This window comes from Rattus norvegicus, chromosome 6 (assembly GCF_036323735.1).
Source record: "Rattus norvegicus strain BN/NHsdMcwi chromosome 6, GRCr8, whole genome shotgun sequence".
Classification (NCBI taxonomy): Eukaryota; Metazoa; Chordata; class Mammalia; order Rodentia; family Muridae; genus Rattus; species Rattus norvegicus.
Window position 1 is genome coordinate 78,860,162 of NC_086024.1, and position 20,514 is coordinate 78,880,675.

Here is a 20,514-nt window from a genome sequence, read left to right on the forward strand (position 1 = left end):
AATATCTGTTTTCATAAATTTCTATGTTGGTCCAATTTCATTAATGTCCTAGAAGTCAGGACTAGGGAAACTACTCTTATATGAAAAGATTCTGTGTACAAATGAATAATCACACACATACATATGAATAATCACACACATACAAATGAATAATCACACATGTACATATGAATAATCACACACGTACATATGAATAATCACACACGCTTCACTTTAAAAAATAGGCCAAACGTCAAATAATAGTGAAAAAGAAATCTCTAAAGTATAGTTCTCACTTTATTTTTTATTTAAAGCAATTATATATAATATGAATGTTATATATGAGTATATAATATGAATGTATGTATGAATGAAGTCAGACTATTCTAGAGCTGTGGGTATAGCTCAGTGTTATAACACTTGTTCAGCAAGGCCATGGGTTAAATCCTTCATGAGGGAAAATGAATAAAACTAAGTACATATATTTAAAAACATTTAAGACATACTTTTTGCATTTATTTTTGTTTAATTAAATAAATATTATAATTCTGCTATGCCTAACTTTCCTCTCTACTAGCCATTTCTTAAAGATACTAGTTAAAAACTAGGTGTTCTTGAAGACCAAATAATCGTTAAATTATTGTTAAATTTCTATCAATGTTCAAAACTAACTTATTAGAGGAAAATATACTAATGTTTTATATATCAAGCTTACCTTAAAAAGCCAAGGTGTAAGAATTCTTAGTGGAGGAATCAAAACAGGTGGAGAAGGTGAAGTCAGGTTATCGGCTGAAATGCCAAGATTATCTCTGATCTATAATTTTCAAATAAAAGGTAACAAAAATATATTAAACTATTTCCTCTTCTAGCTGTCATACCTTAAACAGAAGTTGAGTCCTGTCTCTACCTTAATGACATATTTCATCATGGTGATTATGGCCAAATACTGAACACTCTTTTAATGCAAAGCATGATCACGTTGTAACAATGCTCTTAAAGGCCTTTTCTTCTCTTTTGGGTGGTGGGTTAGGGTGCAGGGGAGGTGCTTATTGTTGTTTGTTGAGACAGGATAGACCAGGCTGGCCTAGAACTGCTATGTAACCCAACATGGCTTCTACCTCATGATCCCCCAGCCTCAGTATTCCAAGTGCTGGAATTATAGTTGTTAAACCACCACATCTGGCCTACTACCTACTAATACTTTATTTTTCCCCATTTAGAGCTTTTATTTTCTTTCTTACCTTGGCTAGATTCTGCCAAAGTTCACAGAGGTAATCAAAAACTTGAGCATGTATTTCAGGATCCATAATAGCATTGACATCTCCCAAAATGCCAAGCATTCTTCGCCACATAACAGTAGCAACATCAGCATGCCACCCAGTGAGCGTACCTCCTGCCATCACACTACAACATTCAGAAGGAAATTCACTGATTTCTATGGAAAAACGAAACACAATAGTGTCAGTACCTAAAAGAGCAAATGTAAGTGAATCATCTTTAATGTCTACAAAAGTAGATATAAGAAGTGTAAATATAGGTATTTTTTGATAATATCCAATATCTTATTAATTCAGAATTTCCTATGTTGGTAATGGTTTCTTATTGATAGGGTTTTTAATTAAGATTTACTGAAGAAAAATATTATGCAACTAACCACTTATTGTGCACCTGTCAAAAACAGAAACTTAAGAATTATATAACTGCACAGTAAAGGAACAAGCCCTTTACTGTCAGGGGCATGCATGCTCCTCCCTGAGAAGAAGAATTAAAATAGATTTTGGAGTGGACTGGGACAAGAAGAGATCAGGTGGTGGTGGTAGAGGTGGTGGAGGTGGTGGTGGAATGGGGGTGGGTGGAAGGAGAGACAGCTGGAATTGGGGGCTATGGGGAAGTGTGCAGACCTAGTGCAGTGGAAACTTAAGAGGGTAAATTTAGTGAATACTCCTGGAAATGAAGGCTATGCATTTAGAATTGGACAGCTTTTGTAGCCGGGCAAGGCTTTCTTCCAGTGTTGGGACTGGGTTGCATTCAGTTGAGTTGCTGGCCAAGGGAGTCCTGTGGAGATCCCTAAGTGACCTAGGCTGATACTAGGACAGGAGGCCACCCTGAAAGCTGAAGGCAGGGCCATGATGAGGATAACATTCACATAGCTCACTGAACTAGAGAGGTTGGACTGGGGCCTCCATGGAGCTTTGATCTCTATGTTCTCGTCGCTCTGGCACAAAAAGGTACTCGGCAGGCTACATAAAGAGAAACCACCACACCAATTTAGCCTCAAAACCCTCAACCTACAATCTGTCCTGCCTGCAAAATGTACTGGGGGCATTGGTGGCACACAAATTATGAGAATGGCCAACCAATGTTTGGTTTAACTTGAGGGCCACTCCATGAAAGAGCCCGTGCCCTATATTGTCTGGATGGCCAGGAACAGGAGACTGGATTGCCTAGAGACCTAGAGTAGAACCAAACACAACTGAAAAAAGGAATCAACTCCTAATGATATTCTGCTATTTCTAGTCCTCCAACGGCAGAAGGGATCAGGTGCAAAGACCCATAGCCAGACCTTATATGGAAAGTCTAAATTGGAGGTCTCCACTGAGTTCCCTTAGAGATGGGGAGCAAAGATTGTAGGGGTCAGAGGAGACAGAGGACACTAGAATAACATGGCCCACTGAGTCAACTGAACAGGGATCATATGGGCTCACAGAACTGAAGCACCAAGCATGGGGCCTGAACTGATTTACACTAGGTTCTCTGTGTGTATTATTATGGCTGTATTTTGGTGTTCTCATGGGAATCCTAACAGTGGAGGCAGGTGTTTCTCTGACTCTTTTGCCTGCTCCTGGGACTCTTTTCCTCCTATTGGGTTGCCTTGTCCAGCCTTGATAAGGGCTTTTGCCTCGTATTATTGTATCTTGTTTTGTCCTGTTTGGTTGTCTTTTGGAGGCCTGCTCTTTTTCTGAAGGGGGAGTAGATCTGGGGGAAAGGGGAGGAGGGGGACAGCTGAAGTGGGGATGGAGGGAGGGAAAACTGTAGTTCAGATGTATTTTATGACAGAACAATCTATTTTCAACAACAAAAAAGCAACAACAATAAAGAGAATACCAACAAAATATGTAGAAATAAAATAATTTCATATACATAGAGGATGGGGGAAAGGAGTAAGCCCTTTAAAGTAGCCCAGGGGTTAAACAGCTTTCATTTCTTCTTTTGGTAAGAGGAAATGTGATATGAATAATAAAAATGGGCCTTTAATATGACAATAAATATATTGTCAACTATGTCCTTGACAAATTTTAGAAAATGTGCCAAGTATTTATTTGACACATTTTATACCACGCAGGATTTCGGTTATATGTATTGAAAAACAATCGGTAAAATTACTAATGTGACGAATTGTTTCACTGAAAGCTTGACTGAGAACGGTGATGAAGCTACTTCCTCCTGTGAGTCGAAACTCTCAAGAACACTGTTGAGAGGCCTGAAGTATGGAGCGCACACATAAAATTCTAGCATTTACAAAACTGAGGCAGGAGAAGGGAGTCAAACACCCTGTCTTTTACTCTCAGTACTTGTGAGTCAGAGGCAGCAGATCCCTGTACAGAGAGTTCCAGGCCAGGCCAGCCAGGGCTACATAGTGAGCCCCTGCTACAAAAAAAGAAAGAGGGGGAGAGAAGAAGGAAAGAAGGGAAAAGGGAGAGGGAAAGGAAGAGAATAAATACCATATCAATAAATAAAAAAAAAAGAACGAAATAGTACAATCGCTAATTAACAGCTATAAAAATTATGATAAATTACTTAAAAAGCAGAGTTATTTTAACAATAGCCTTTTTAAGGGCAAGTGAAATAAAAGAAAGCAGAAAAGTCAAAGCCTTAAGATAAGAATACATCATAACAGCTGAAGTTCCTCTGATACTAGTACTCTCAAAACCCAGAAATATCAAACATTGCCTAGGTCATCTGGCGTCTGAAGAACAGAGTGGTGGAGCTTCTCATCAAGCTGTAGATCCTTCTGTTCCATGTGATCTATATTCAGCGTAGAAGGGGAAGGTGTCTGTGACCTGGACCCCAGAGCTGAATGAACAGGGGAAGCACTTTCTGAACCTGTAATGAGAATTTCATATAATCACTATGAAGAATGTATTCAGTATCCTACCTAAGACATAATATTTCAAATACTAATAAGACATAGTTTTAAAACATCAAAAGATAAAGCAGGTTATATACTGTCCAAAGGTGTCAACAAAACACAATATTGTCTAGCATTGGACTAACATAGGGCCAGGAACCATCAGTGACACTGACAATTGATATTCTTGGCCTAGCTAGAGAAACTCTCATACTCACTGCTATTCTTTTTCTCTCACTTGAAATTGGGAAAAGTCACTAGCGAACAGATGTTCTTCATCTCTCATTCCTATCAATGCATTCTCATAAAACAACAAAAACTCATAAAAATGCAATCAGATTACCTCCTCAGTTAAAAATTCTTTAAAGGCAACACATATGCCTATAATCTCAGCGCTGAGAGGTGTCAAGAAGAGCAGGAATTCAAGGTTGTTATCCTTAGCTACATAACCAGTTTGAGGCTGAGCTTGTCTTAATGAAACCTTGTCTTTAAAATATATACACAAATAGGGCCAGCAAGATGGCTCAGCCAGTTAAACCCACTTGCTTACCAAGGCTGACCACCTGAGATCCCTAGAACCTATATGGTAGGAAGGAGGAAGTGACCTCCTTTGACCTCCAAATCATCCTTTGACCTTGAAATGCACCATGCTCATATATGCACACACACATTTACAGAATAAACAAATAAATGTGAAAAAATACCCACCAAGAAAAACTGCCAAAGAGAATGACCAAACAATCAAAAACCTTGCAAACTGCTAGGTACGGTGGCACATGCCTGTAATCCTGCACTTGGACAGCTAAGGCAGGATGAGCATGAATCCAAGGTTACCCTGGCCTACAGCCTAAGACTGTCCCACAAACAAACACCATCCAAGTCTTCTCATTTATCTTATCAAACTTTCCAATTTCTTAGTGTTCAGGTGTCCGTGTTATTCCATTACAGCTCTACAATCTACATATAATTTTATATTCTATCCAAATATATTTATTATAGGCTTTTTCATTGTTTTTTCTCTGCTTTGCACAGAATCCTGATTAATTTTTGTCTTAGTTGGTGGTTCTTAACTTATGGGTCATGACCCTTTTGGTGGCTGAACTAACTTTTCATAAGGGTCACATCTTGGATATACTGCATATCAGATATTTACTTTATGACTCATAGAAACAGTAGAAAAGTTAGTTATAAAACAGCAACAAAATAATTTTATGGTTGAAGGCCATCACAACATGAGGGACTTTATTAAAGGTTGCAGCTTTAGTAACCACTGGCATGGATACTGTTTTCTACTGAAGCCTACTTCTGACCTTACCAACTCTAAGTCCCCATTATATGGCTTGGTTGACTTTCATATCTTTATACCTCTATCATACTTCAACATGCCTGTTCAGTCTGAAATATCCCTCTGTAGAGTACAACTATTCTTCTTACAGTCGTGTCACTCCTTATACACTGCTGCACTGCTAGTGCCTACCACCATGTGTGACGCACGTCATGTGTGACGCACACCGTGTGGTCTTGCTGGTCTGAGCAATGTGCGGCATACATGACCACACAGAGTGATCAATGGTAGCTACAGAACAGTATCCACTGGTGCTAAACACAAGTTACATATAACAATATTTCATTTTCTCATGTTTAACTTCTTCCTAGCTCAGAAATATGAATGTTCTATACCCAATAATTATAAAACCGACCCCCCCTTTACTTTTTTCTAAAAAGTAAAGCACAAAACAAATTCAAGTTATACATTTGTATTTATCTTCCAAAAGTGGGATTTCACATATCACTTGAGTAATTTCTAAAGTAGCATGATAAATGCCTAAAAGACACATAAAGAACTATGGTATTTGTATCATAACACAAATCAGTAATATGATAATTATATATCAGAATAATATAAGAGTAGGTAGAGTTACATTATTAATTAGGTGGCATGTTCCTTTTATTTGAGATACAAGAACAATTCCTATGCTAAGAGAGCTGTGCAGGCCTGAGCACTCTGAAGCTTAGTAAGTTCTGTCACACAAAAGCACAAGGGAAATTATCTTCTGAACACTTATCAGAAACTTCACACATATGCCAAGAGACATCAATATTTTCATCACATGTTTTGAAATATAAATCTACTTCTTTTATCTCCATGTATTATCTTACTTCATAAAACACACTGAACATTTTAGATTTACTATGTGTGTGTCTGTGTGTGTGTGCGCGCACACATGTGCATGCATCCAGTGTCCACAGGATGTATATGGTGGTTAGAGGACAACTTGTAGGAGGACTTGGTTCTCTTCCTCCACCATGCAAATTTCTAGGATCCAACTGAGGCCGTCAGGCTTGGCAGCAAGCATTTTCCCCAATAAGCCATCTTGCTATTAATTTCCTTTTAAAATCTCAGATTTTAAAATCGCTTTATATAGAGATGCATGACCAGAACTATTATCTTTAATTGTATTAACATGATTCAATGATGGCTGACTTAAAGTTTTTCCCTGTTAAAAAGAGCCTTTTAATGCAAAACCCCCAACATTTTTATATTCATAGCCATATATCAAACATGCATAAAGCTTATATCTACCGTATGTAGCAAACTTGTATCTTTAATATTTATCACTAGGTTTTTGAGGTATCTGAAAACTTCTGTATTAAACAGAAGTAAAAACTTCAGGCCAACTAACATCTCTCTGATAAAACAGCTATCAGTGTGATAATGCATGCAGATTTGATAATTAGAACACATGTTCAACAGTTTTTGTTTATTGAGCATATGGAGTTATACTCATTGATGAATTTTATATTTGGGAACAAAAACAGCTGTTTTAAACTCCTCCTGTACTGCTGACAATGTTGGTGATTGATTTTTAGATGGTTTTTTTTGGTTTGGAACTATTATTCATTCATTCATTCCTTCCTTCATTCAACACTCTTGTTTACTTTTTTGTGTATTACATGTGTGTGCAGGCACACTCATCACCGTGGGAGCACGGAAAGGCCAGACTGCTGGTATTAGGGTGTCTTTATCTACTGCTGCCCAGCTTTTAACTTGAGATAGTAACTCTCACTCGATTTGGAGCTTCCTGTTTTGGATAGACTGGCTGACTAGTGAAGTGGACCGCCTGTCTTAGTACCCTGTAGTGGGGTTGGAGGAATTCACTGCCATGCCTGGCTTTTACACAAGTTCTGTTATCCAAACCCAGATCCATCCACATGCCTGCTCAGCTGATAACCTAACAATGGATTACCTCCCTAAGTCTTGGAACTTTATTTTTGATGAATACAGAGACATAAGAAAAAAACATGGTAACATTTTCTTTCACATTGGAACAACATTTGAAAAACATTCCTAATGTTTTAAATGAACTAGAATTAAAATCAAGTTTGAATGGGGGAAATGTCTTCCTTTTAAATGATGGCTACTACCTCATGACTGTCGGCTAAAATTGCTAACCACTGAGTGACCTGCATACAAGTGAGCTGGAACCAGGCAGGCTAAGTTTACAACGCACAGTACAACCTCCAAGCTCATTTTAGTTTCTACACTATCCCTGCAATACACAACTCTGCATTTAATATGACTCAAATCTCAGGAGTCTACTTGCTATATTAAAGTTGGGTTTGGTCACATTTAAGAAAAATTTAAAAAAAAGTATCTGAAAAGGATAATTTTCTGTTTAACTACAAAATTCTAGTATATTAACAAACATATCTTCTTGGCACAGTGCTTTATATTTCCTGTAATAAACACAGACAGCAACCTTAACTATGAATAACAATGAAAAAATATAGTGAGGTAATTTTACTCTTCTTTTAGATTATCTATTTAATGACTGCTCCTAGTGTGGGGCATGTGCACAGGGTGCACCAATGATTACCTATATGTACTTCATAGGGTCAAGAATCGAATTTGTTTTGTTTTGTCCACTGTTCAAATAAAAACAAAAACAACAACACAAACAAACAAAACCACAGAAACAGCAGCAGATCATACAAGCTGTAGAAGCTTAACCAGCGTCTCTGGAAGTCTAGAAGACGAGCTTAAGAAACATGCCCTTGAGTTACTTTACCAGTGACAGTTGCAACTTCAGCAGAGAATGCTTGTTGATTAAGGCTGCTTGTCTCTGAGTCTAAATGAAGCGTCGTTAGGCTAGCCACTTCCTGCTCCTCAGTGCTTTGATGATGGCCAGAGCCTGAATCCACATCAGCAGAAGATGGGATCCCAATGTCAGTCCCGAAGCCAAAGTCTGCAGGAAGAAGAAATGCTAGTTCTACAGCAACACTACTCACACATTCACATCCCTCCTAGTCTACTCTGTGCATTACATTCTTGCAAGTGTAAGAAGCAGTAAAACTTTGCAGATCTCAACTACAAAGATTTCTAAGACTGCCAACAGCTCATTGTTAACAATAATTATTTTAAAATGGCATATGATATTCCAACACCATTTTTATGTAGTTTCTGATAGATGGTAATACACTTATTTTTTTTAAAGTATTTTATAAATCTCCCTGTCTCTCTTTACACACACACACACACACACACACACACACACACACACACGCACACACACACTTCCTTCTTCTCCTCCTCCTCTTCTTCCACCTTCCCCCTCTTCTTCCTCCTCCTTCTCTCTTAAATTCTTATGTGTCTGAGCTTTGAGTTAGTATACCACTAACCCATAAAGGAGGGAAACATAAAATGCTCCAATGTACCTCCTCCTTCCTCTTCACAAACTTAATTTCCAAATTTTTGTTTCTAGTTTATTCTCTGAAAACTATGTGCAGAGAGAGTTTCAGCAGCATAATGATGTAGTGACATATGGTGCAAAGTAATAGTTGCTGATAATTGAACATGGAGGGAGAGTCCGGGAAGGGTCTGGGTAAACAAGTCCATTAAATAACAGCATCTCATAATCATGCAAGCCCTTTAATATTAAGACCACTGTAAATCATTTTTATTTTCACATTTTTTGTCTTAAAAATGCAATTTATCTTCTGCTGGACAGTAGTTTTGGTTTCTTTAAATGTGCTTTGTTTGGCAAAATAAAATGGTCTCAACCTGAGATGATTCCCTAAAACTTTCTTCAGCATTTTACTAAAAAGTGAAATCAAAATATACAGTAACAACTACCGAACAATGGAGAACCAAGTGAAAGCTATGCAATCCACGAGAAAGAAAGCAATGAACAGGAAGCATATACTCAAAAGGTAAGAGATACTTGCTGTCAAATTTTCGGCCCTCACACTGGAAGGCACTGAAGGAATCCGAGTGACTATCTGAGCTCATGAGATCACTGCTCCCTGCACTGGCAGGAGACGTCCATTCTGAGGGCACACCAGGGTCATCAACAGGGCGCATCTGATTCTGCTTGTTTAGAATATCAGGAAGGTCTTTCGGAATTTCAAGGCTGCCTGGACTACTTCCCCTTCTTGTCATAGTCTAAAACAAGAAATATTTTTACAGTTAAAATACTTTTAAATTAAGCACCTGAAAGTGCTAGTTTTCAAAATAATCCTCAGAATAAATGCTGATATTTAGGACCTCAGTTGGAAAGGAAAAGCATGTTCATTGAAGATTCAGCAAATTGGCTTGATATAAAATTGACTCAAACAAATCAGTAGCCTTCCTCTACTCAAACGATAAATGGGCTGAGAAAGAAATTAGGGACATGAAACCCTTCATATAGTCCCAAATAATATAAAATACTTCAGTGTGACTAATCAAGGAAGTGAAAGATCTGTAGGATGAGAACTTAAAGTCTCTGAAGAAAGAAACTGAAGACCTCAGAAGATGGAAAGATCTCCCATGCTCATGGACTGGTAGGATTAATATAGTAAAAATGGCCATCTTGCCAAAAGCAATCAACAGATTCAATGCAATCCCCATCAAAATTCCTACTCAATTCTTTATAGAGATAGAAAGAGCAATTTGCAAATTCATTTGGAATAACAAAAAACCCAAGATAGCGAAAACTATACTCAACAATAAAAGAACTTCTGGGGGAATCACCATCCCTGACTTGAAGCAGTATTACAGAGCAATAGTCATAAAAACTGTATGGTATTGGTACAGAGACAGACAGATAGATCAGTGGAACAGAATTGAAGACACAGAAATGAACCCACGCCTATGGTCACTTGATTTTTGACAAAGGAGCCAAAACCATCCAATGGAAAAAAGATAGCATTTTCAACAAATGGTGCTGGTTCAACTGGAGGTCAGCATGTAGAAGAATGCAGATCGATCCATTCTTATCACCCTGTACAAAGCATAAATCCAAGTGGATCAAGGACCTCCACATCAAACCAGATACACTCAAACTAACAGAAGAAAAAGTGGGGAAGAGTCTCGAACACATGGGCACTGGAGAAAATTTCCTGAACAAAACACCAATGACTTATGCTCTAAGATCATAATCGACAAATGGGATCTCATAAAACTGCAAAGATTTTGTAAAGCAAAAGACACTGTCATTAGGACAAAATGGCAACCAACAGATTGGGAAAAGATCTTTACCAATCCGACATCTGATAGAGGGCTAATATCCAATATATACAAAGAACTCAAGAAGTTAGACTCCAGAGAATCAAATAATCCTATTAAAAATGGGGTACAGAGCTAAACAAAGAATTCTCAGCTGAGGAATATCAAATGGCTGAGAAGTAACTAAAGAAATGTTCAACATTTTTATTCATCACAGAAATGCAAATCAAAACAACCCTGAGATTCTACCTCACACCAGTCAGAATGGCTAAGATCAAAAACTCAGGTGACAACAGATACCTGCAAGGATGTGGAGAAAGAGGAACACTCCTCCATTGTTGGTGGGACTACAAGCTGGTACAACCACTCTGGAAATCATTTTGGAGGTTCCTCAGATAATTGGACATTGTACTACCTGAGGATCCAGCTATACCTCTCCTGAGCATATACCCAAAAGATGCTCCAACATATAACAAGGACACATGCTCCACTATGTTCATAGCAGCCCTATTTTTAATAGCCAGAATCCGGAAAGAGCCCAGATGCCCTTCAACACAGGAATGGATACAGAAAATGTGGTACATCTATACAATGGAATACTACTCAGCTATCAAAATTTGACTTTGTGAAATTCATAGGCAAATGGATGGAACTAGAAAATATCATCCTGAGTGAGATAACTCAATCACAAAAAAACCACACATGGTATGCACTCACCGATAAGCGGATATTAGCCCAAAAGCTTGGAAAAACCACGACACAATTCATAAACCACATGAAGCTCAAGAAGAAGGACGACCAAAGAGTGGATGCTTCAGTCCTTCTTAGAGGCGGAACAAAAATATTCATAGGAGGAAATATGGAGACAAAGTTTGGAGCAGAAACTGAAGGAAAGGCCATTCAGAGACTGCCCAACCTGGGGATCCAGCCCATATATATACAGCTACCAAACCCAGATAATATTGCTGATGGCAAGAAGTGCATGCTGACAGGAGCCTGATATAGCTATCTCCTGAGAGGCACAGCCAGAGCATGACAAATACAGAGGCGGATGCTCGCAGCCAACCATTGAACTGAGTACAGGGTCCTCTTTGGAGGAGATAGAGAAAGGCTTAAAGGAGCTGAAGGGGTTTGCAACCCCAAAATAACAACAATACCAACAACCAGAGTGCCCAGAGACTAAACCACCAGCCAAAGAGTACACATGGACAGACCCATGGCTCCAGCTGCATATGTAGCAGAGGATGGCCTTGTTGGACACCAATGGAAGGAGAAGCCCTTGGTCCTGCCAAGGCTGGACTACCCAGTGTAGGAGAATGTTACCTCCTCCTCCCAGTGCGGAGGCAGGAAAGGTGTGTGGACAAGTGGGGAAACACCCTCACAGAAGCAGGGGAAGAGAGGATGGGATAGAGGGTTTATAGAAGGGAAATTAGAAAGGGGATAACATTTGAAATGTAAATAAAAAAGTCCAATAAAAACATTTCTCCATGTACTTCATAAGGTAGTAATGAAAATTCATTTGATAAGTACTTTATAAATGGAAACATGATATACCCACATGCGGGGTTATTTTTATCACAGAAGAGAGAACTAATTCCTGAGCACAGACTGGTTTCGACTGCTAATCATTCTGTTTATCACATACCACTGCTTGGCTTGATTCATATTTAAATAGATATGGATTAGAGTCTGATACACAATAAAATGGAAGAACAACAAAAGGAGAAAATAAACATTAGGGAAACAGAAAAAATAAAAAGATTCTAAGCAGCGCGTAATGACATGGCTCTGGTACCTAAGCTAGTGTAGTGCTATTTAAAGCAATGACCCAAATCTCAAGAGAGAGAGTGCTGGGTCTAAAGCTCTTAATCAGAAGGAAAATAAAGTTTACAGTAGAACAAAGAATCAAACAGAAGAGACATTAAGTAAAACGATAGCAAAGATGTCCCCAATGATTCTAAAATCATTGCTACTCAAAGAAAAGGAAGGAAAAGGGAAAGTAATAGTGGCAGACAAGTCAGAGCGTCCAGAAGGCAGCTCTGCACTGGAGTCAGAGCATCCAGAAGGCAGCTCTGCACTGGAGTCAGAGCGTCCAGAAGGCAGCTCTGCACTGGAGACTGAGATACACCAGCTTCTCTTTCACCTGGTGCTTACTAGTTGATGCAAATGGCACATTTTAACGCTGACTCCAGAGTTATCCGAATTGTTTAAGCTATCAAATTATGGGAGTTGGGCCTTGCATTGTTCTTTCCTATTGACAGTCAGCAATTGGTACCAACCTAGGAAAGAGAGTAAGGGAACTGGACAAGGAAGGTGGCGGCTTACAACTTCTAATAGATATTACAGTATCTCTTTAGGTAAAGCTACAAGTCTCAATGTTTTATATTTTTTAATAAAATATATGATTTAAAATGTAAACACACACACACACATGCACACACACGTGCACACACACACGCACGCACATACACACACACACACACAGGGGATTTGACCTAAGGACTTGTAGACAGACAAGCGCTCTATCACTGAGATACAGTCAGCTTGCTTTTTACTTTTTATAGGACTGGGCCAAACACTAAGTTGTACAGGTTGGCTTGAAATTAAATTGTACCCCAGGCAAGGGCCTGAACTAGCTCTCCTTCTGCCTTAGCTTCCTGAGCAGCTAGGTAGAAGTTCGTACCACTAAGTGCAGCTTTAAAAAGTTTCAAGGACTAGCAAGGTAGTTAGGGGAGAATGTGCATAATTACTGTCAAGGCTGATGGTCAGGGTAAAAGCAGAGAATGAACGCCCTTCATTTGACCTTTACATGCACACTATGGCACACATGCACCTATATATACACACATACAATAAATAATGTTAAAATGTTTTAAGTAATTCACAAATCAGAGTTAAGTTTCAGGAGAAAATCAAGTTTTGAATAAAATCTCCACATATACATTATACTCATCCTTTAGTTTTCTACTTTTCTCTCAAAAACCAGTAAGTTGGAGCTCACCGAGGCATTGCCACTTCGAAGTCGCTCTGCGATAAACTCATCCATCAGGTCAGGAACATTAGCGCTGCTGCCGCCAGTCTCACTATTAAGAGGAGGCAGTTTGGGGCTCGTGTCCTCTTTATTTACTACAAGCGAATAAAGAACTACATATAGTGGGCAATAACTTAACTGTATTTTCTACATCTGAAACAAAAGTAATCCAAAATAAAGTACCTCTGCCATATCAATTATTTGCCAAACATGCACTAATGAATAATTTCCCTCCTTCAGATTTAATTTTTAAGAATTAGTATACTGTATTTACTTTATTTAACTAAGCAGATGTTAGTCAATCTTCAGTATGACCTTAAACAGCAAGAAAGCTATAGGTAAGCACTAGTTAAAGTCAGGTTAATATTGCCTATAAAGAAACTGGTATATTTTTCTTCCTACTCTATGCTGCTATAGAGTCTTAAGAATTCACAATCTCCCTCTTTCCCCAGAGAATAATTGCAAGGAATTTATCCTTTCAACTCATGCAAATCTCAGTGAGACACAAACATACTTAAGTATGGATATAAATAAAAATCTCACGATTTTTTTTTTAGGGTTAGTCTATAATTTAGCCTCAATGCCTAAGAAAAAAAGGTTCAATTTTCACAAGATTTAAGAACAAATAAAACCAAAATAGTCGTTTGACTTGCTTAACATTCCCACTGAAATATAATTTTATAGAAACAAGATTGCTTTCACTCATAAACTATCTCATGGAACATAGACATTTATGTCACTATCATACTGCTGAAAAGTTTGTTTCTCTGTAGAATGAAAACTAGCACTATTCCCATTTCTACTGGATCGCCAAGAATTTCAGAGGTTAAATACCATTATCTCTATATTACTGGCCAGGCTTTGCTAAGCTGTAATATACTGCCCTCAAGTGGCATTAATGGCTCAATGCAAGATGCATTATACAGCGTTGTTAATCATGCTAACAAAACCATGTTAAAATGAATGAAATCAAAACCTACCTTACTGCTGAAAGTTATGTTTCTGTATGAGAAAAGTTGTCTTAATTTTGGGACAAGATAAAAATGGTTACTACAATCTTGCTTCCTTTCGCTAGTCTGTACATTCAGGTTTCATATTGAAATAAGTAAGTTAATCATGAAACCTTAATGCCCATTTAAAATCTCACAATAAAATTTTAAATCTTTCAAAGAGGCAACATATACTCTATACATAAGAATGAAAAACTAAAAGCTTACAGCATTTTTTTTCAGAAATGCCTTAAATGGAAAGAGGCTAAATCATCTTTGAGATTAAAGGAAGAATTTCCTCTTCAACAGTAGTTAAGTATGTTGTTGCTGGTTGTAGAGTCTGATTTCTGTTACGTTTGATGTCAAAGTAACTGCCTACCAAGGAAACCAACTAAGTTAGCAGTAAGAATATGCAAATTCAATTAGATAAAGATGAGCCCTTTTGGACATAAAGTAGTGGGCAAGACAAACTACAGCCAACTCCTCAGGGAACTTCAAGTTTCATGGTACACTCAGGAAAACACCTGAGCTTTGAAAGGTCATTACATTTTCCCTCTTAACTTCCCCTTTCTATTTTGTTGTTCAGCAGCAAAGAGGTTTAACTAAATGCCTCAAAAGGAAAATTAGTAATTTAAATAAATATGAATGCTGGGAAAAATACAGCTGGGGAAAGGCGCATGCATAACCAAACAGAGAGAAAGCAGTGACCATCCCAAAGCTTTTTTGATTGCTTATAGCTTGCTTCAGTTGCATTAAGCCAAACTGGTGCTGTCTTTCTCCTTTTGCGCTCTGCACACTGTTAGTGCTCACCTGCAGCTTTCCTTCCAAAATAGCCCATTACATGACTGTACAGATCCCTCAGTGGAGCCTCGGGTGGCACTCTGTTCTGCCTCTGTGGGGAAACATTTGCCTTCGGCTTCGAAAGAGCATGTACAACAGTTTTATAAACGCCACCCAGGGAGCCCTGCTGTAGTCCTGCCTCATGACTCGATGACCTGAGAGTACTGCGACTACCTGACTGGCTACTTGTCATTCCTTCTTTCTGGGATGTGGTTGTGGGAATCTCTGTGGATTCCTTCACTGCTTTGCTAACTGATGCTGCACCAACCGTATCTAGAGGTCTGTACACACCAGGTTTTACAAGGTCTGTACTACTAGTTGAGCTGGTCTGTGTATTGCTGGTAGTGCTACTGCTACTATTGCTAAAGCCACTGAGCTTCCGTAGTCTCGTCTTCCATGGAGCCTCTTTGTTTTCCAGAGGATTATAAAATTGGACAGACTCAGTAGATGGTCTAAAAGTAACATGAACACTATTTCGTTTCTTAGCAGCAATTTTCATGATCTTGGCCCTATGAGTTACTGTTTCAGACAAGCTCCTCTTAGTTGGAGAAAGCTTGCTAGAGTTTGAAACATGAGGCATTCTGCGGCTTAACGGTGTTTTTAATGCAGTTTTCTTGGCATGCATTATATATGGCGTGATTTTTTCATTAACCTGTACACTCTTAAGCTTTTCAGCTAGGGTCATATCTACACAGGCATCTACTTCTGTGGCTGTTTGTCTATACAGATGTTTCTTTTTTTCTTTATCACATGGGCTGTCTGAACTAGGATCCGATGACTGTTCATCAAGACTCAGTTGCTTAGCCTTCTCAGCAGTTTGTGATCTTGGATAGCTATCTGAGTGGTTAGGTGCAAGAGAACTTGTGAAGACAGCTGAGCTGGGTTCTTTTTGAAATGGTGTATTTTCAGGAGTCCCAACAAAAGACATTAGATTTTCTGATTTTATTTCCTGGCCTACATATTCTAATTTATCTAAAGATGGCATTTCATCTCTAGTTACTTCAATAATGACTTCCTGAGAAGCTGTATCTTTACCTAGCTCATTTTTACTATGATTTTCCTGGTTTTCCTTAAAGTATTCTTTCAGAGAAGAGAGAAGATCATCATCTCCTTCAAGGTCAATGTACTGGATTTGATCGAAAGCTGCATCTGCAAGTTCTACTGGGCCTATTAAATGGCAAAGATGGTCATATATGCTATCACCAACTTCCAGAGAAGACTCTCTACTATGAGTGTCAGTGATGTAGCTTTCAGTGGATCTAGTTATTGACGAAGCCTCTGTGGAACTCTGCAAGCTTGGAGCATGACGGGATGAACTGTCAACGACAGGAACTGCACCTTTGGCTCGCTCAACAGTGAATGGTTCCAAGATGTCAGAAGTGCTGCTACTTCGAGGCAGTGGCTGTTCCTCATGCAAAGCACCAAAAACTTCATTACCAGTGTCTTCACTCTGTGAAAAATGTCTGACTCTGGTTGAGCGGGGAAGGATTTGAGAATCATCAATATCTGTAAAAAACAGAAATTATACAGAGTGGAAACTACATAAATACAAAAAATTGTTTTACCCATAGCCTAAGCATATGCTTTCCAATAAAAAAATTCTGAAAGTTTTTGCAATTTCAACTAAAGAAAACCAATTAAAAATATATAACTGACTTTTTTTTAAAAAACAAAACAAAACAAAAAAACAAAAAACCAAAACAAAACAAAACAAAAAACCATGATGGACCCAAGGCATGTGGTGTCAATGAATTAGAAAATGATCAAAATACATTTAAGATGTTAACATGCATACAAACAGTGAGGTGATGAAACATTTGGAAGTGCAGTTTAAGATAGAGCTGTGCCAATAAACCAAGCAGTTAAAACTTGTTAGTTTTCCTATTCAAATAGGTTATAATCGGGGAAGAAAAAGTAGACCTTAACACATAAAACTGATCTAGGCACTCCACTGCAGACATCTTAGGGATCCTCCTTCACTAGGTAGGAGCACGACAGACATCACCTTTCCTCAACTCTTGCTATCAGGCTATGGAGTGGAACTCTCCCCTCTCTTCCTTAAAACTCTCACCAGGACACTACACTCTCTTCTGTTTTACTTTATTTACTATAATCTTGTGGTTGTTATAAGATTTATATATTTTATGTATGTGAGCACACTGCAGCTGTCTTCAGACACACCAGAAGAGGGCACCAGATCCCATTACAGGTGGTTGTGAGCCACCATGTGGTTGCTGGGAATTGAACTCAAGCTCTCTGGTAGACCTAACTGCTAAGCCATTTCTCCAGCCCTTTACTCAAATATTAAATTTTATTTTTTACCATCAAGTATAATCAGTAAAATAAAGTAAAATCAGTATGCCATAAAATATTTTTGGTTTTGGTAAAAATATTTAAGTCTTGTAAATACATAGAGAATTCTTATGTACCTGCAAGGGGCCCTTCTCATAAATAACCACTGTGATGACTAGTTTTATATTACCTTGACACAAGCTAGACTCACCTGGGAAGAGGGAACCTCAATTGAAAAAGTGCTCTCACCAGACTGGCCAGTGGGCAAGCCTGGTGGTGAATTTTCTTGATTAATGACTGATGTGGGCGGGCCCAGCTCAATGTTGGCCGCTGGGCAGGTGGTTCTGGGTCTTAAGAAGGCAGGTTGAGCAAACCAAGGGGAACAAGCTACTAAGTGTCATTCCTCCACGGCCTCTGGGAAGTTCCTGTCTTTAGTTCATTGTCCTGACTTCCCTGGATGATGGACTACAAGATGTAAACTGAAATTACCCATTTCTTCCACAAGCTGCCCTTGGTCATCGTGTTTTATCACAGCAATAGAAACCCTAAGTCAATCACCAGATTCTAGAAACTATGACTTCCTACATGTCTTTTTTTTTTTTTTAAGAACTACAGATTCTGAAGTCAAAACAGAGATTTAGAGATTATCTAATTTTCTTACAGATGGGAAAGTTGAAACCCAGAAGGACTAAGTTTATTTTTCAAATTTTAGAAGAAGCTTACAAAGTGCTAAGTATGTAAGTCCTCAAAAATATTTATGAAACCATAAATCACAAAATAAATACTGCCTATATATGTGAATGTATGTATATAGATTATATGTACATATATGTATACATACATATAAATATATAATTCTCAAAGTGTAATTGTGAAAGTTAACACAATATCAATAAACTCATTATAAAGTCTTTAGGAAGGAAAAATAATGTATCTACCAACAAAATAAAAACAAAGAATTTTGGGAGATTATCATTGAAATATTAAACTTGTAATGCAAATGCAAGAAGTAATAGAACTAAGCCTGGCTGGCAAGGTGGCTAGCACAGGGATGTAAAATCTTAGCTCTTGGGAGGCAGAGAGATGAAGATATGAGTTCAAAGCTAGCCTATGCTACAAAAGTGAGACCCTGCCTCAAAAAACAAAAGTAACAGGACTATCACTGAAACACTGTAACTAAACATATAGATAGGAGTAAAGCTATCATTTATCCAAGAACACAAAGTAATATAGATTTAAATCCTATAGAAGGTGAGGGAAGCTCCCTTGTTTACAAAAGGTAAATTGTTATTCAATGTAATTCCAGAATTCATGACATAGCTAAAATGGTGGTCATTCTGCTATCTTAAATAAACAAGGAAAAAATACTAACCATTGAACCAACATTTCATGGAAGCCTACAATTTTATACAAGTCTTATTTTTCTGGATTTCCTTGGTAATGTTTAGCATTAAAGCTTGGCAAATTATTTTCTATATTAAAAGGTAAAATTTTCTGGCTATTATGTTTCAAAGAAAGATACTGTGCTAGTTTGGAAGATATACTGTGCATTGAGGTACTACTGTTAGCTTGTAGCATATAAGGAAAAAACCCTTCCATAAAATTTAGGTTTCTTGAAGATTTGAATGCTGTTCATTCAATTATTCCCGTGGCTTTTAAGAGCTTTATCATATAGCATGTATTTAATTCAGTAGAAGGAAAACATCAATTACATCAAAATGCTGCTCATTGGGAATGGTCGGTGACTAAATGCTGAGGAGAATGCAATGCTGTTCCTCTAAACGATCTGAATCTGGGTCCAGTACCCAGGCTGGGCAGCCCATGGCACCCGCGGCACCCACGGCACCCACAGGAGCTGTATGTGGCACTAGCTCCAGGAGATGATTCGCCTTCAGGATTTTTGAACAGGCCCACACACGAATGTACACAAACATACAAAGTTAAAAAAACCCAAACAACTACAGTTTATTGGTAAAAATAATTCCTCAAGAATAAGACCTCTTAAGTTAGAATACTAACATTCTACTTGATTTCTAAAAGGCTAAATCTCCAAATTCTCTTTTAATGATGTTAAATTATTTTCTTAGTCAAGCATGAATAGTAGCATTTTATGGCCCTTGAATTTCAAAATGATTGATGTTAATTTATACAGAAACCAATGTCATTACAAAACTCAAGTTTTTTTCTTGATAATTACTAGTTTTATAACTTTTGCCTATTTTGGCAACAATATCAATGTACCTTCATAGTAAGATGTTCTATGTAGATGTAGTAAACATATTTTAGCAAAATCTTATTATAAAAGATGAGATGTCTCAGTGGGCAAAGTAGTCTTACATTATAGAATCATATTAAGACTTTGCTTTTTGAAGACTCTAAGAGTCACATATACATGTTTTATGTTTATGTGTTCATGCTCACGTATGCATGTTTATATTTGTGTGTGCAGCTATATCTACATGTTTGTTTAGATTTATATTAGGCTACAGTGTTTTGTTTACGAGCAGGCTATACATGGATTGCTTCTTTTATTTTATTTTTCCCTTTCTGAAACAGGCACTCACTTTTTAGCCCAGGCTGGCATAGCACTCACTACATTGCCCAAACGGTCTTCAAACTCGCAAGTTTGAGTTGATCTTCTGCCTCAGCTTGTACTTGTTAGGATAGAGGCATAAGCTACTGTACCCATATCTACCAACTGTCCTTTTAAATTATCATCAAATTTTACTTTGGAATTATTAAGATAAATTAAATAAGAGATTTAGAA

At 37.9% G+C, this 20,514-nt stretch overlaps 1 protein-coding gene across 1 annotated transcript in view; it reads right to left on the minus strand.

Annotated features, from left to right (window-relative positions):
- Ralgapa1 (Ral GTPase activating protein catalytic subunit alpha 1) overlaps window positions 1-20,514 on the minus strand; it is a 274,933-nt gene that overhangs the window by 147,608 nt on the left and 106,811 nt on the right. The window contains exons 17-23 of the mRNA NM_020083.4: window positions 16,794-16,961; window positions 13,597-13,721; window positions 9,335-9,551; window positions 8,179-8,355; window positions 3,931-4,083; window positions 1,221-1,414; window positions 695-793 (exon numbers count right to left, since the gene is read on the minus strand). Of these exons, the coding sequence (NP_064468.4) occupies window positions 695-793; window positions 1,221-1,414; window positions 3,931-4,083; window positions 8,179-8,355; window positions 9,335-9,551; window positions 13,597-13,721; window positions 16,794-16,961 (1,133 nt within the window). The remainder of the gene's footprint in view (window positions 1-694; window positions 794-1,220; window positions 1,415-3,930; window positions 4,084-8,178; window positions 8,356-9,334; window positions 9,552-13,596; window positions 13,722-16,793; window positions 16,962-20,514) is intronic.